Source organism: Tinamus guttatus, unplaced genomic scaffold (genome assembly GCF_059628265.1).
Source record: "Tinamus guttatus ecotype Peru unplaced genomic scaffold, ASM5962826v1 Tinamus_guttatus_pri_ptg000287l, whole genome shotgun sequence".
Classification (NCBI taxonomy): domain Eukaryota; kingdom Metazoa; phylum Chordata; class Aves; order Tinamiformes; family Tinamidae; genus Tinamus; species Tinamus guttatus.
In genome coordinates this window covers 3,513,602-3,529,507 of record NW_028288821.1, presented here as the reverse complement: position 1 = coordinate 3,529,507, position 15,906 = coordinate 3,513,602, and the positions used below count along the sequence as shown (strand labels likewise).

At 41.4% G+C, this 15,906-nt stretch overlaps 2 protein-coding genes across 4 annotated transcripts; one reads left to right on the top strand and one right to left on the bottom strand.

Moving 5' to 3' along the window:
• Nucleotides 1-1,384: 1,384 nt before the first annotated feature.
• On the bottom strand, nt 1,385-4,334 carry CETN2 (centrin 2). 2 transcript variants are annotated; one of them, XM_088527486.1, is made up of 5 exons: nt 4,289-4,334; nt 4,033-4,191; nt 3,054-3,182; nt 2,459-2,596; nt 1,385-1,935 (listed from the first exon to the last, which is right to left on the bottom strand). In XM_088527486.1, the coding sequence occupies exons 1-5, from the start codon at nt 4,289-4,291 to the stop codon at nt 1,846-1,848; spliced, it is 519 nt and encodes a 172-aa protein (XP_088383612.1). In that variant the 5' UTR covers nt 4,292-4,334; the 3' UTR covers nt 1,385-1,845. The 2 variants fall into 2 exon arrangements, with proteins under 2 accessions (XP_088383612.1, XP_010223378.2); XM_010225076.2 differs by lacking the exon at nt 4,289-4,334 and having other exon boundaries at nt 4,033-4,215.
• Nucleotides 4,335-5,547: 1,213 nt separating this feature from the next.
• Nucleotides 5,548-15,160, top strand: NSDHL (NAD(P) dependent 3-beta-hydroxysteroid dehydrogenase NSDHL). Of its 2 annotated transcripts, XM_088527528.1 has the most exons (8): nt 5,548-5,665; nt 6,130-6,183; nt 8,718-8,879; nt 9,735-9,881; nt 11,335-11,463; nt 12,048-12,190; nt 13,335-13,437; nt 14,155-15,160. In XM_088527528.1, the coding sequence occupies exons 2-8, from the start codon at nt 6,163-6,165 to the stop codon at nt 14,488-14,490; spliced, it is 1,041 nt and encodes a 346-aa protein (XP_088383654.1). In that variant the 5' UTR covers nt 5,548-5,665; nt 6,130-6,162; the 3' UTR covers nt 14,491-15,160. The 2 variants fall into 2 exon arrangements, with proteins under 2 accessions (XP_088383654.1, XP_088383655.1); XM_088527529.1 differs by lacking the exon at nt 5,548-5,665 and having other exon boundaries at nt 6,153-6,187; nt 8,726-8,879.
• The last annotated feature ends 746 nt before the right edge of the window (nt 15,161-15,906 follow it).

Sequence of the window (15,906 nt, the reverse complement as noted above, 5' to 3'; positions counted from 1 at the left end):
GGTGTCATGGTGGACGACAAGTTGACCATGAGGCAGCAGTGTGCCCTCGTGGCCAAGAAGGCCAATGGGATCCTGGGCTGCATTAAGAAGAGCATCTCTAGCAGGTCGAGGGAGGTGATCCTGCCCCTCTACTCAGCCCTGGTGAGGCCGCATCTGGAGTACTGTGTCCAGTTCTGGGCTCCACAGTACAAGAGGGATGTGGAGCTGCTGGAGAGAGTCCAGCGCAGGGCTACAAGGATGATCAGGGGCCTGGAACATCTGCCCTATGAGGAGAGGCTGAGGGAGCTGGGCCTGTTCAGCCTGGAGAAGAGAAGGCTGAGAGGGGATCTAATCAGTGTATATAAATACCTCAAGGGAGGGAGTGCAGAGGACGGGGATGGTCTCTTTTCAGTGGTGGCCACTGATAGGACTAGAGGAAATGGCCGGAAACTGAAACATCAAAAATTCCATAGGAACTTAAGGAAAAATTTCTTAACAGTGAGGGTGACAGAGCACTGGAACAGGCTGCCCAGAGAGGTTGTAGAGTCTCCTTCTCTGGAGATCTTCAAAACCCGCTTGGACGCAGTCCTGTGCCACGTGCTTTAGGTGTCCCTGCGTATGCAGGGGGGTTGGACTAGATGATCTCTAGAGGTCCCTTCCAACCCTAAGCATTCTATGATTCTATGATTCTATGATATGATTAATTGATTTTGGCCTATACCATTGTAGTATTCACTTATTATTTTTGATGTTGAGCTTAATCTTTTACTTTTCCCATGTTCTCAAGTTGTGGATGTAAGCTAATCATTCGTGGCAGCACCTGGAAAAGGCAGATACTAACTCTGAAAAGCAAAGGAACAGATTAGATTTCCGAGTCACAGAAAGGCTGGAATTGCTGGAAAGGAAGAATCTCTCTTTCCTTTGCCTGAGAGAAAGGCATGAGAGATAGAGAGGTGGCATGGCCCTTTCCTTGGAGGTATCAATTACACACTTACCTCAGATATCCTGTCTCTGAAGTGGCAGCTATCCTGTAGCCCCTGCTTCTGTAATGAAACACTTTACAAGCAGAGCCCTTGCAAAGTCTATTTAAAAGCTGAAACTTGTTTAAAAAAAATCTGGAAGAATTGTTTTGTTTGCCAGCAAATCAGAGTGAATGCTGCACCTGCTGAGTTGTTTGTATTTTTTTATACATCTTTCCACAACTCCGATGGCTTAAAATAAGAAACTTTATTTAAAATAAAGACTACATTTGAAGCCACTGAATAATCTCCCAGACAGAACTTTAATAATCCGAACTGCTTTTTTTTTCAGAAATTTCTTCAAACTTCTGAATTGAATAGCAATAAATTAATTTGTACCAGATTATCTACTTACTTTTTTTTTAAGAACATATTAAAAAAGGGAAAGGGAATAACCTCCATAAAACAGAGTAAAAAAAGCCAATCCGTGCAAATACATCATACAAAGATTTCACTGTAGCTGAGTCCATACCAAAGGCATTAGACAAAAACACTTCAACTGGCAGGAAAACATGGATTTACACTATTTGGTTTTCAGACCTCTCTTAACCAAACCATATGCATTTGACACATGGTTTTTAGTCATATAAGAATCTGAATGCTGTCACTGAAAATGTGATTTGTGTATCTACATAACAGTGTAAAATCTTAGAAGCACAAACAAGCAAAAATATTTCTAAATGTAAACAGTTTAGCAGTTAGTAACTGTACAAAGACGTGAATTTAATATAACAGACTTCAAAATAAACTGACCCAACTTATTTGTTGTCTCAAAAGAAATAAAAGACTGGAGAGAAAAAGCGAGACACCTACCAAAAGTATACGCACAAATAAATAAAACTGAGCTTCAGTAAAGGCTGGTCTTCTTCATGATCCGCAGGAATTCTTGCTCATTCACTTCCCCATCCCCATCTCTGTCTGCTTCATCAATCATTTCCTGAAAGACATTTGTATTCAGAAATTAGGTTAGATCCACTCATATGGGAAGGGAAAACAGATTTAGTTCAATGTGAGACCTACCAGGTAACAAAGAATTTACTAAATCAAATATTAATATGCTCATATAAAAATAAACATGCATACCTATGTAAGGGATACTTTCCTACCAGCTCAAGCATAAAGATCCTTTTGGATGGTATAGGACCATAGCACCTAAAACAGACTGTTGCCTTTACCTAAAAGCTCATCGACCCCGAAATGGCTTCCTTTCCTCCCGCTAAAACACAAATTCCCATTCCTTATTTTCACTAGCTCTAAGACTTGGTAAACCTGTCAGAAAGATGGTTCAGCCCTCTAAAGAGAAGAAAGATTAGATTCAGTGACTATTTATAAAGATTTTAGAATAATGCAAATATGAAAGCAAGTAATACATGAATATTCAGTGTCTGCTATACACAGAGGCAGCCACTATGTGTTCATGCATGATATGATTTCATATATATGTTACCCCAGGTACAAACCTGAAGCTCTTCATCGGTGAGATTTTCCCCCAGTTCTTTGGCTACGCGTTTGAGGTTTTTGAAAGAGATCTTGCCTGTTTCATCATCATCAAAGAGTTTGAAAGCTTTGAGAATCTCCTCCTTGGAATCTTTTTCAGCCTTAAAGAAGTAACCAGAGGTTTTGGAGGAGAGGAGTGGAAAATGGTTATCTTATAGGTAACACTCAAAATAAAGGCTGCAGCTACAAAATACTAACATCAAGGAAACAACAACAACTAAACAAAAAAATCCAGACACACAAATTCACTTAAGAGTAGATTCAAAGGAGCCCAGTAACCAGGAAGCATACATGTAAACACTGAGTAAAACAGAGAGCCTTTCAGTACTTTTGCCTTTACACACACACAAAAGCAGTTGTTAAAGATGCTTATTAATTATATGATGCTTTCAACCTTAAGATAAAAAGTATGATAGGGTGGCTGTCATCTAGCAGTTAGTAACTTTTACATATTTTGTTATTAAGACAGTGTCTTTAGCTACCAGTAAACCCAAGGGAATTAAATCAATTTTGAAAATTGCCAAGGACCTTTCCCTTTGACTTTCAAGATTTACATACCATTTTCTGTGTCATCACTGCCAAGAAGTCATTGAAGCTGATTTTTCCTGTTCCTTCCTTGTCAATATCTGATATCATTTTCTTGATCTCTTCTTTTTTTGGTTCAAACCCTAGTGCTCTCATGGCTACCTGCAAGAAAAAAGAAATTAGAACCAATGTAGAATTGTCTTGCAATTGTCAGAACTGGCAAGAATATGGCAGATAAAGCTATTTATCAGAAAGAAAAGATTTTTGTACGGAAGTCTTGATTCTTTCATGAAGTCTTAGTAGGCCATTTTGTTATATACATTTTTAATTCCTCTGCTACGTATTTGGAGCATAAATGAATCCTGCTTCCATTAATATTTTGAAGGAAAAAAAAATCAACAACAACAACAAAAAAACAAAATACTGTTGCCCAATACCAGCACAGTGCTCCAGATGACAGCATTTTGTAAAACTAAAGTAAAATAGAAAATTATGCCTTTCCTGAATTCCTGTTGGTATTCCCTTTGAAATGAGAAACAAGATACATTGCTCCAACCAGCATATCCAAGGATGTCTCCACCTGTGCACACCCACATGCTTTATTCTTTCCTTCTCTGAAAAAGAGCCAACTAACCACGTAAAAATCACATATCCCCTTCTCTGTTGCCTTAAGTAATATGCGCGCCCAACTTGCCAAGAGGAAGGGCAATTCTGAGAGCAAGAGAGTCCTAATTTATCAATTGTCCTTGTTGCCAAATCAGGGGGGTGAGGAGGCAAAGAAGACCTAGACCCATGAAAAGTAAGTGTATTGGGGCATTCTACCACTTGGATAATCCTAAACTATGCAGTCCTAGGCAACAATTAGCAGGAAAAAAGAAAAAAAGTCTTTCCTTTTTTTTTTTTTTTCTTAATATGCACAAAAATTCTGATTTTGCTAATGTGGAAGAAGATAAAGGTGGAATACACAGAACAGCGTGTTTTTGCCGGCCTGTTTCCAGGGCGGCTTCCTTGCCTTCAGCTCCTTCACGTCTATGTTGCCGGTGCCATCTGCGTCAAAGAGATCGAAGGCCTCACGGATCTCCTGCTTCTGCTCCTCGGTGAGCTCCAGCTTGGCGCTGGCCTTCTTCCTCGGCGCCGCGCCGCCCAACGAGGCTTTCTTAAAGCTGGAGGCCTGGGCACGAGAGCAAAGCGGGGTCAGCGCGCCGCGGAGGAGCCGGAGCCGCCGCGGAGCCACCGCCGCCCCTCGCTCCCGCCCGCGCCGCACTCACCATCCCGGCGCCGCCAGGGAAGCTCCGCTCCAACCCCTGTCAATGCGGCCCTTCGCCATTGGTCAGAGTCGCTACGCCGTCGCTATGGCAACCCGCGCTGCCATTGGTGGAAAGCTGAAGGCGGGAGGCGCTTGGGTGATGGCTATTGGACCTGCACGTGGCCGGGGCGGATCCAAAGGGGCGGGAGCGCTCCGCCTCCTTTGCGGCGATTGGTCCAGGTGGGGAGGCTGGGGCCAATCAGCGCGCCACAGCCTGCTGGCGCGATGCTGGGCCCAGGCGCGCGGGAGGAGCAGGGGCTGCGGGGCCCGGGGAGAGGGCGGGGCCGACCGGAAAGCTCGGCGCTGATTGGTGGTGGCAGGGGGCGGGACGGAGGCAGGGGGCGGGGCCGCCGGTGGGAGCGGCGCGGGCTCGGAGGTGGCGGCGCAGGTGAGGGGCTGCGAGGGCGGCGGGGCGCGGGGGTTCCGGAGGGGCGGCCGAGAGAGCTGCGAATTTCTCCTTCTAGTCAGCGGAGACCTTATCGTTCCCTACGGCTACCTGAGGGGAGGTTGTCGTGAGGCGTGTTTGGTCTCTTCCCCCAAATAACTGCCTAGGGCAAGAGGAAAGGGCCTCGAGTTGAGGCAGGGGAGGTTCAGGTTAGATATTAGAAAAAAGTCTACATGCAAAGAATAGTCAGGGCTGCCCAAGGAGGTGGTGGAGGCACCATCCCTAGCAGTGCTCAAGAGACAGGTAGAGGTGGCATTTATGGACACGGCTTAACAGGCCTGGTGTTGAAGGGTTTATGGTTGAACTCAGCAACCTGGAAGGTCTTTTCCAACCATAATGATTCTGTGATTCTAAGCACGAGGCAGTGGTAATTTTATGGCAATGTCGCCCTTTGCACTCACCTGGCTCCCCTCCTGCCATGTTGGCAGGGGTGTTCACAGCCTCGGGAGATGAGAGGGTCAGGGATCTGCTCCAGCTGAGGACCAAGTTGGGGAGAAAATGATTATTTTTCAACAAGTTGTATCCTTGATTGGCCTCAATACATGAATATGAGGAGATGGTGGGCATATCTGACTAGGAAGGCAGTTGGAATCATCTTTTAAAAACAGTAGTTGGTCCTATTGTTGTTTCTAAATGACTATAGAACTATGGGAAGCTTCTGTGTAGGTTTTGTGTGTGTGTGTGTTTTAGAACATCCCTGTTTGGATCTGCTTAAACTTTTCTGTTTTTACATTTTTTACCATACTGTAGGATCCTGGCTGAGTTGGGAATTTTGTTCATTACTCCTGGAAGGAAGAATACATTTCAATGAAACTTTGGTGGCACCAACAACGTGTGGTGTGATAACTTGGAAAGTCTCAGCACTGGTTCCCATCTCTCTGCTGCCAAGTATCAGTGAGTAGCTGAGGTTTTTTTTGCTTGCTGGGTGTGTGCTGCAGGTGCTGAAGTGCTTGAAATTCATTTTATTTCATTTTCTAACATCCCTCAGCAATTATATTCTTGGAGAGAGGATTGCCAAAAGTTAGAATAATCTTTGTAGTTTTTTTTTGGAGTATAAAGATTTGAGCCTAAAGGAAGCATGAAGCTAATATTAGCTAAAATAAAATGGTATTTTATTTTTAAAACTGTGGTTTTGAGGACACTATTCAGTGTTGCAGTTAATGCTCTGCTGCTTGTTTTGTTCAGCAGGGCAGGGAATGTTACCTGGTTCTTATCATGCTTCTGCTTCAAGCTTCACACTTCAATTTCTGTAATTAGAAATCTGTAGTTTTGAAGGAAAAAAAAAGATTTGTCTTAATGACGTTCTTCAGCATAGGGTATAAGTATCGTGAATAAAGTAATATTATTCTCTTTTATAGAACCTTGCTTGGTTATAGTAAATCCTCTGTAAAATGGCTGCACGCCTCAGATTGGTAAGTGGAAGACTTGAACATTGTTTCATTAAGGTTTGTCTTATGCAAATGTATTTTCATAGATAGACAGGAATGCTCACGCCTCTAAGAAGTGCAGTGGTTTTGCCAGTGTTGACAGATCAATAGGTCTGGAGATTCCCTTACAACAGGGTCATTCCTTTGTGCATTAAAATAATATTCCATATTCTAACCCAGAAGTCCCTATTATCAGTTCCTGTTAACAATCCCTGTTATCTACTAGAACTTTGTAACCTCTTCTAGGCCCTGTCACCTCCTTCTGTGATTATTGCATTAAATGCAGGAAGTTAAACACAGAAAGAATAACATTTTGCTTGGAGAGCTTTTCACACTTCATTATTAGTAGTGCAGTGTAGTAAGTAAGTGTAGTAAGTGTAGTAAGTACAAGAACTAAGCTGTTCTGCTGCTTTGCTTACATTTCTTGCCTATGAGGAATGTTTGCCTCTTGGACTATTTTCTCCTATCCTCCTCTTAAGCTTACAGAAGGCCAGTGAATCTCAGATAATTAGAAAGCAAGCAAACAAAAAAGGTAGTAGTATCATGTTAGAAAGCACAAACAAGCTGTTTTATCCTCATAGCACAAATTGCAGACAGATAGTAGTTCTTCTCCTAAAATGGATAAAAATCAGGTGCAGCCTGGCTTTTCACTTGAGTTTTTTAAAAGGACTAATTGGTCCAGGAGCAGCAGTGTGTTAGCTGCAGTTACACTGCTTCTGGGCTTTGCCTTGGTTCCTTTAGTACCTGCACAAAGGGTCTGCATACTATGTATTGCATATTATAAACATGCGCTAAGGATTATTTGACTGCGTTTGCTTTTTATCACCAGTTAGGGTCTTGTGCTTTACTTGAGCAAGTGGGAAGCTGTCCTGGAGAAGAACCTGGAGTATCTAATCTGTAGTTCTAGAAAATGGTTCTAGGACTCTGAGCCAGATAGAGAGCATTGTTTTATTTTGCCACTGTATAATTGGATTTAGCTACACACTAAGTGCTGCTGCACACTAAGACTGTGTACAGTCCTGGTATTCCCAATTTATGAAAAACATGCCGTAATATGAAAGAGTATAAAGAGAGGCAAGTAAAAATATCAGTGGAATGGAACAACTGACTTCCAAGGAGAGACTAAAAAGGCTAAAGCTCTTCAGTGTGGAAAGGAAACTGGCAAGCAGAGTGATGTGATTGAGTTTACAAAATCAGGAAGGTGACGAGGAAGACAAATTTTAAAACATTACCTGTTGAATCTCGTATTAAAGCTAGGGAGCACTTGGTAGCAGGAAATGGGCCTAAGAAAGATAACAGACTACTTCACGTGCAGGTAATGAGTTTCTGGAATTAGGTGACCTAAGAGTTGTAGAGATAGATATGACCAGCCAGGTCAAGGAGGAGTCAGACAAGTACATGGAGGTCCAGAAATGGATGCTAAAAGGAAAAGACATTGCTGTCTTTGCTGTCACTTCTAATACAATTTCTGTGTATTCTGGGGGAGTACAATGAGAGTGAACTGCAGAAGTGTTTAATGCTCTTTTCGCTTTTTCTCTTCTCTTGCAAGTATCCAAAACAGAATTCAGGACCATATGGACCCTTGGGTCAACACATTAGATTTTTTTTTCTTTTGTAATATTTGTAATTAGAGTATAGTTTGCATGTGCCATCCCAAATAACGAGTCGTATTTTAGTGTGAATGAATAAGCACTTTTCTAATCTCTGGATGAGATATCAATGGATAACTGATATTTCTCAGCAGAATCTTTGTTTAAAGATGGAACATTTGGATTTTTTCAAATAACTGCATCCTTTGTGTAACTCCACTCTGTTAAAATTCCCTTCAACTCAATAGAATAACAGCAGAAGTGGAGTTTGTGTATCAACAATAAGAGGCAAATCTATTTCCAGCCAGAACAGAGCTGGCTTTGTACCAAACTTTCTGCACGCACATTGCTACAGATATTCTCTATTGCTGGTGAGGTTTCCAGACTTACCCTAGTTATGTGAGTGACCAGACCAGAATATGTTAATTAGTAAATCTAGCCATTGATTTTAATAAGCTTTTTAAGAGAGGGAAGAAAAAAAGACTAATGACTAATAAAAAAGGATAAGCTTTGACTTCACCTGGTTGCTTTCTTGGCTTGGAGGAGCCCAAGTTTCACATGCCTTGAAATGGCTTTCATGCCATGTAGCTGAATTAGTTCTGCTTTACCAGCAATGCAGAGTTCTTTACAGCCAGTCCTCTTTCTCTTTGCTCCTGGGTGAGCCAGTGCATTTTGTGGCACAATCCTGCCAAAATACAAAGCAGCACGTTGTCAAGGCTGAGCTCCAAGTTACTGTGATGGTACAGACATACTTGAAAAGTCTTTTGATATATGAATTTAGATTCCTTCAATCAACCTAGTCACTGACTTCAACAGCTGTGGTGTGCAAAATTCCAACCCGTAAGATCTTGGAAAGTTTGGATCAAAGTTTACTCGTGCTTTTCTGGTGTGCTTGCTTGCCACGATGCTTTTCTTCTTGGCTGTCTGCAGGCCGGTAGGAGATGTGCAGTGATCGGTGGTTCGGGGTTCTTAGGGCAGCACATGGTGGAGCAGCTCCTGGACAAAGGCTACTCGGTCAACGTGTTTGATATTCGGAAGGGCTTCGAGAATGAGAAGGTGCAGTTCTTCTTGGGAGATCTCTGCAGCAAAGAGGTACAAACTAATAACGATAAGGGAGCTGGGTCGATGGGAGGGATGTCTGTTCAAACAAATGCTCATTCAAACAGCTAACCAAGCTTTTCAGGTTTAAAGGGGGTATGTGACTATATATCCTTCCCCTCAACTTTCTCAGTGAAGTCAGCAACTCTTTAGAGTTTTCTGTGGAATATTTAAACAAATATATCCGAGGCCTGCTTGAAGCTGGCAGGAACAGAACTTATTTGTGTATTATGATTTCTATTACTGTGACATTCTGATTACTGTCACTGTTGGTAATTGCATGTGCTGCTATCTTAGCTCATGTCAGTCACATGAGAATGGCAGGGTGCATTATTTTATTTTTTACAGTTAAGACAGATTAAGACCTCTTGGAGACTTATGCCTTATCTCAGTTTTGCCTGTGAGCCGTGGCAAAAATGTTTGTATTCAAGTGAAGAGGCGAGTCCCCACTAATATGAGATACTGTATCTCAGTTTTGTGGCAGTCATCTCTTAGCTTCTAAAATTTCAGAAGTTAAATCTGCTGTATACTAGATTTTCTATCTCCTATCTTGGATTTCATAGCTACCTTTAAGATTCCTGGAAATAGCTATCTAGATCGCCTCTGGGTCTCAAAATTCTCAAATTCCTCTTTGGAAGGAAGAGATGTGGTGCAATTTTGCCTAGTAAGAAGGATAGGACTCTGTGAAAATGTCCTGCAGAGATGATCCCATTTCTGCTGTTCACCTTTGTGAAAGGAACGTGATCGGAAATTTGAAGGAGAAAAATAACCATGTTTTATAGGCTTCCTTCTCTCCAAGTAGACTCTGTTCTTGCTGTTTCATTGCTGTCTTTAACATCTGTCCTCTAGGCCTTGCTCCCAGCTTTACAAGGAGTGTCAGTGGCATTTCATTGTGCATCCCCAGCACCTTCCAGTGACAACAGGGAACTGTTTTACAAGGTGAATTTTATGGGAACCAAAACAGTCATTGAAGCCTGCAAAGAAGCTGGAGTGTCGGTAAGGGCAGGAAAGCGCGTGGGGAGTATAAGACGCTGATGTGACTTTGTAGCTTTTGAACTGTGGAGCAATTTCAGTCCCTTTGATAGCAAGGCAAAGCTTTCAGAGATGCTGAATTCCTATTTGTTCCATGCAAATAAGGAGAAACGAGAGGGTGTTGCTGTCCCGCTGAGAGTCTGCTGTAAGCTCCATCCCTGCTGGTCACAGAAAACCTGCACATCTCAATTTCCCTCACTGCAGGAAAAACATCCATTAGAATCTGTCATACTAGACACCTGGGAATTCCCCCAAGGCAGAACGACTGACAAGTGGATTCTTTCATGCCTTAAATAAAGGGCCAGCTGTAAAGATAGGTTTTTCCTGTGGTGGAAATATTCATGGCATCTATTACTGTGTGAATTCTTTGATGTGTTATGGAGAAGGAACACGCTTGTGTGTCAGTCTCGATATAATTCAATTTAGAAAGTCATTTGCCTATAAAAGCCGGAGGAAAACAGGATGCTGTTCAGGCATGTGGGTTTTTTCTTGTGTGTGTGTGTTTTTTTTTTTTTTTCTCTCCTTACATATTTTATGATAGCGTTTGAGTCATTACCAAATTTTGAAGCACAGTATGTGTGAAGGTCCCTTACTTTGGTAAGAAATGTTACTTGCAAAGCATGTGTTTTGTAATGTCCATGTACAAGTTTCGAGTTGATAATATTCAGAATTAAACAATATACATCACAAAGGACCCTCGACCTGCAGTTTTTCTTCTCATGTGATAAGTTGTTGTAGGAAATGGGCTGTGTAGTGTTTCCCTCCTTTCTTAGTCTGGGTGCTGTCAGAGCAAGAGCAAAGTCTTGTTGGAACTTGTGGCATCCACTCATCTTTATTACAATGTTGTTTAACACCCCCATGTTTCTGATTATTAAAACGAATCGCTCACTTCCCATTTTGAATCCTCTAAGGTACAGTATTATCCAACAAAAACATCCACGATCAAAATTCCTTTTTGGTTTCATCTAGCATGATATTGTTATTGTAAAGGTGAACAGATGTGTCTTAAAAGCACTCATCCTGTGTGAACTGGTAAAATGTGTCAAGTCAAGTGGGCACTCAGCTTTCCCTGGAGATGTTTTCCTCTTGACTGACTGCACTGGAAGCTTGTTGAAATGTGTACTTTATCTGCTTCTGAAGTGTTTTGTTACTACTTTCATAAGATTTCTTGCTCTTTCAGGCAAAAGTTGTTCATTCATCTGCTTTAGATAGTATTAATTCTGTCATGAAATTGATTGAAAATGTGGGAGTTTTTGTACCTGAATTTTCAGATATTAAGTTAAACCAAGTCTAAAAGAACATGGGTTATGCTCTCTGTAGAATCAGTTCATTAAACATTACTGTCTTTACTCACGCTCTGTAAATAATGATCTTTTTGTCAATTTTCAAACAACTGTTTTCTTCACATCTCTTGCAGAAACTGGTGTTAACTAGCAGTGCCAGTGTTGTTTTTGAGGGCACAGACATAAAAAATGGAACAGAAGACCTCCCTTATGCAAAAAAGCCTATTGACTATTACACAGAAACAAAGATCCTACAGGAGAAGGTATTTGTCATAGTGTTAAATACATTTAACACTATTATTCTTAATGCTTCTAAATGACCTCCCTGAAGTAGGACATGCCCTGAGGAGGACAACAGACTCTTCAGCATCAGACAGATCTCTGTTGTTCTCCAGAATCTCTGTTTCATCAGAAAGTCTCTCATTCTAATACTGATGGCAGTAATGGCAATGGGCATGTGTTTCTGTTACGATTCTCAAAAAGTTTCTGGGGAAAAACAAGATAAGGTGGAGGTAGACAGTGTTAAGGGCATGCCACGTTAATAATATGTAGTTAGATCATTCTGTTGCCCTAAATTGAAAATATTCTTGTTAAAAAGTGTTAAAAAAAAAAAAAGTGCATCTGAATGGTCACTACTTTAGACACTTGCAGATCTGCTCTGCTTTTAGAATTAATAATACTAATTATAGTTTTAATATAACATGCCAAACAAAAGCTTTTTTTTTTTCAGTTGTTTACATTTTAAGTGTGAACCTCTACCCTATTTAATGATGAATTAGGGATATATTGCTAAGCCATATCTTTCCAGCCTTTTTCTCTTAATTTGATTCTGTTTTTTCCTCTACAGGAAGTGCTGGGGGCAAATGACCCAGACAACAATTTCTTCACTACTGCTATTCGCCCACATGGGATATTTGGCCCTAGGGATCCTCAGCTGGTTCCCATCCTCATCGAAGCAGCTAAAAGTGGCAAAATGAAATTCATGATTGGGTGAGCAAGTGTCAGCCATATTACAGGTTTTATTAAAACTCACGCTAAACATACAAAGCCCCTTTTAGAAGAGAATAATATTAATTTGAAATCTTACTACTAAAATTTTAGAACAGGAAATAATTCGATCTTCTACTAAGATTTTTCTTTTCTCTACTATCGTATTCTGCTGTTAATCTCCTTTGTAATTGATAATAGATTTCTTATTGTATGCAGGAAGCTGGTTTGTATGTCTATGGGCATATGTGACTGAGCATGTATCCAGACTGCCGTAGGAGAAAGAATTGAGATAGGGGTTTTGTTGTTCTTATTCTTTATTGCACTTTGTTTTTGAACTGATCTCTCAAACTGAGCTGAGTTGCAAACCTGAATAAACTCAAGCTTTCCAGTTAGTACCATTCGTTACTCAAAGTTGCTCAAATACACCTTCCTCATCCAAGTTTTCCTAGTGCCATAAAGACCTGTATAGGTCTTCCAAGAAAGAGAACAAAATAGCTGTTCAGCCATGAATACCAGGAATGAAAATTATTAATTTTCAGAATGCTAGATTACAATGATGTTTTCATGACAAGAGGGTGTAAAGATGGCTTCTAATAAGCAGTTTTGTTTGAATTTAACTGGGCTCTTGAAGTGTTATGTAGATTTATTTTCTAATTCTGTGTAGATATAGATTAAACACATTGGATTAAATCAGTTTCTGCTAGGACTGAATTGGCTTATTGCAGGAGTAAGTTAAAATTTCATGAGCCAAGAAATTCATAATTGAAAGCTTGTCCTTAGGTGACTCTATGTGCTAGTTACTGTTGTTCCTTCTTGAATCATTCTTCTAATTCTGAGACCTCTAGAATTTGAGTGAACACCTAGAAATTTGGCAACATGCAAGGCTTAAAAGAGGGTACTTTTAGAGGATCAGAAACTTTATGAGGGTCTTGCTGAGCTGAGACAATAACAGCTTTGACACTGCCTCTGGAGTGAAGATGCAGAGACTTCATCTGTCTGATAGGATATGGTCTGAAATTGTGGCACAACAGAAGGGGAGAAAAAGAAACTCAGAACAAATCTATGTTGTGTGAAAATCTTTTTTGCCGAAAACAAATTTTAGATTACCTTTGAGTTAAACTTTTTCCTTTTATTTTCTGTGCAGAGATGGAAAGAACTTGGTGGATTTCACTTACGTGGAAAACGTGGTGCATGGGCACATTCTAGCTGCAGAGCATCTTCAGAAAGACTCTCCCCTGTGTGGGAAGGTAAGAGAGGAACTAATAAGTAGGAGGGGAGTGGGAGTCACCTAGCCAAACTTCACAGGAATTCCTCACCAGGTTCCATGTGTCTGTTTTGTAGCTAATGCTGATTTCATCTGTATTTAACATCTTGGAGATGAGTGGAACTAACTCACACAGCTCCATCTTTTCTGTCTGTGAATATAATGATTGGTTGTACATCTGGTGACATTCTTGGCAAGCTCGTGTGCTAAGATGCATGAATATACTTTAGCCTTGTTCTATAACACTCCTTGTGGAAGGAAATCCAGGCAAAATTTTTGGCACCCTAGATACATACTTAAGAAATGTAGTCCCTTGGCTCTTGCAGTACAGTTCTGAACAGCAGAAATGCCTATAGATTTTCGCAGTACCACTGTGCTCTGACCACGCCACACACAATATGTACAGCTAGGATGCTTTAGCATGGTTGCATGATACTGTATCATTTGTATCATTCAGTTTGACCATATTAGAACACTGAGGTCTAATCTTGGGAGCAGCTAGTTTTCTTAGCCAAGAAGAGGTCTGTCCCTTTTTGGACAGAGGTAATTTGTGCAAATCAGTTTGTTACGGAAATGTTTTTTCATTGAAGTCCAGAATATCAATCTTGTCAAATTGAACATGAGTTGGGCAAACACAGAGATGAGCTTACGCAGACAGTAACGTTTTTATCATCTGGCTTTCTGTCTTCCTCTCTTTCAGGCATTTCATATCACAAATGATGAACCTGTTCCTTTCTGGGCATTCATGTCCCGTATCTTGACTGGCTTGAACTACGATGCACCCAAGTACCACATCCCTTACTGGCTGGCCTATTACCTTGCCCTCCTCCTTTCTCTTGTGCTGGTGCTGCTAAGTCCACTGGTCACCATCAAGCCCACTTTTACCCCTATGCGGGTTGCATTGGCTGGAACTTTTCACTACTACAGCTGTGAACGGGCCAAGAGAGACATGGGCTACAAGCCAGTGGTGAGCTTGGATGAAGCCATAGAGAGGACTCTCCAGAGCTACCCCCACCTCCGCCGGGCTAAGGCCTGAGAAGTCCTAGGGGGATTTTTTTCTACTTGGTTTTCCAGTGCTTTGACAGCTTAACACAGAAGCAAGCTTCACTAATTCTCTGGAAAAAAGAATCTTCCCCAAGTCCCTCCTCATCACAATCATCAAGAAAGATCTCTCTGGGTTGAAAAAACTTCCTGTAGTAGCTGTGCTAGTAGTTCAGTTTGATGTAACTGGCTCTTCTGAAACAGCTGCTGAACCCTATGGGCTGTGGCTAAGCAAAACACCCTGCTGTGCCCGTCTCAATCCCAATCCAGCAAATCAGCATTCCTTACTCCTCTGCCTCCACCCTTGCCCTCTGTTTTGTTGCTCTGGTGATTCCACACACCTCTTCTCAGAGCTGCAGATTGGGTAACGAAAAGCTTCTTACGACTAGTTCCACTCTGTGGTTTGGCCTTTTCTGTACAAGAGCAATGAAAGAGAAGCTCACACCAAAAAGGAATACTGCCACCATTTCTTTTAAATTATTGAAGTTGATGTTGTTCTGGGACTGCTTTTGGATCTCTCCGTGATTGACGGGTGATTTGACTACTTTTTAAGGTATGAGAAGAAAACCTGAGGAATGGCACACTAAGCTTGTCCTTGTAAGAAAGCTTGTGCCTTTATCTTTTGAAGAAACCTATTTCTATTCAAAAGTAACACAAATAAATCACGAAGAAACAATTTCCTAATCTTCTGTTACATCTTTGAAAGGGCAAAATCTGTTCTGAACGTCTCATCATAAATATGATTTTAGTCGTTCTCTTTGGAGTGGGGAGGAATGTTGGGTTTTTGTTTGTTTTGGTTTTTTCTTTGTTTCTGTGGCTGTTGTCAGTTGGTACATACTATTTTACCATAGTTTGTCCGTTCCCCTCAGGGTTTACACTGTAGAAAAGATCTTGCTGCACCAGACTATGCTCTGATACCGGTGATTTGCTTTGACCACCCATTGGATAAAAAACTTTCCTATGAGGAAATGGTTATCATAATGCTGTGTTCCCCAAGCTGTTTAGTTTATGGAGTTTGCTTTACCCCATAATCTTGCTAAGTGCTTCAGTCTGGCTTTCTTTATAAACAGGAGCTTAGGTTAGCATTGGAGCTCTCCTCTATTCCAACTCTCCAGGAGTCTTGGCACTTCAGATTTAAAAATGTATGGGAGGTGCCCCACGGTGTGCTCATATTGTGCCTAGTTCCATGAGCCTTAACCTCACCTAGGAGCTCGTGTACTGCTGCAATCCCATAGAAATGAGATTCTTGACTTAAAAACAACCCTCACGTGGTGGAGCCCTGCCTGGCTGAGGGGTTGCTTTTCTGCCAGGGATTTGTAAAAGGCCCCTCTCAACCGCTTTAAGGAGGGAAGAAGGACCAAAATATGTTCACAGTTCTATTTGGGAAGCTGGGCTCAGTCCCAGTATTTGA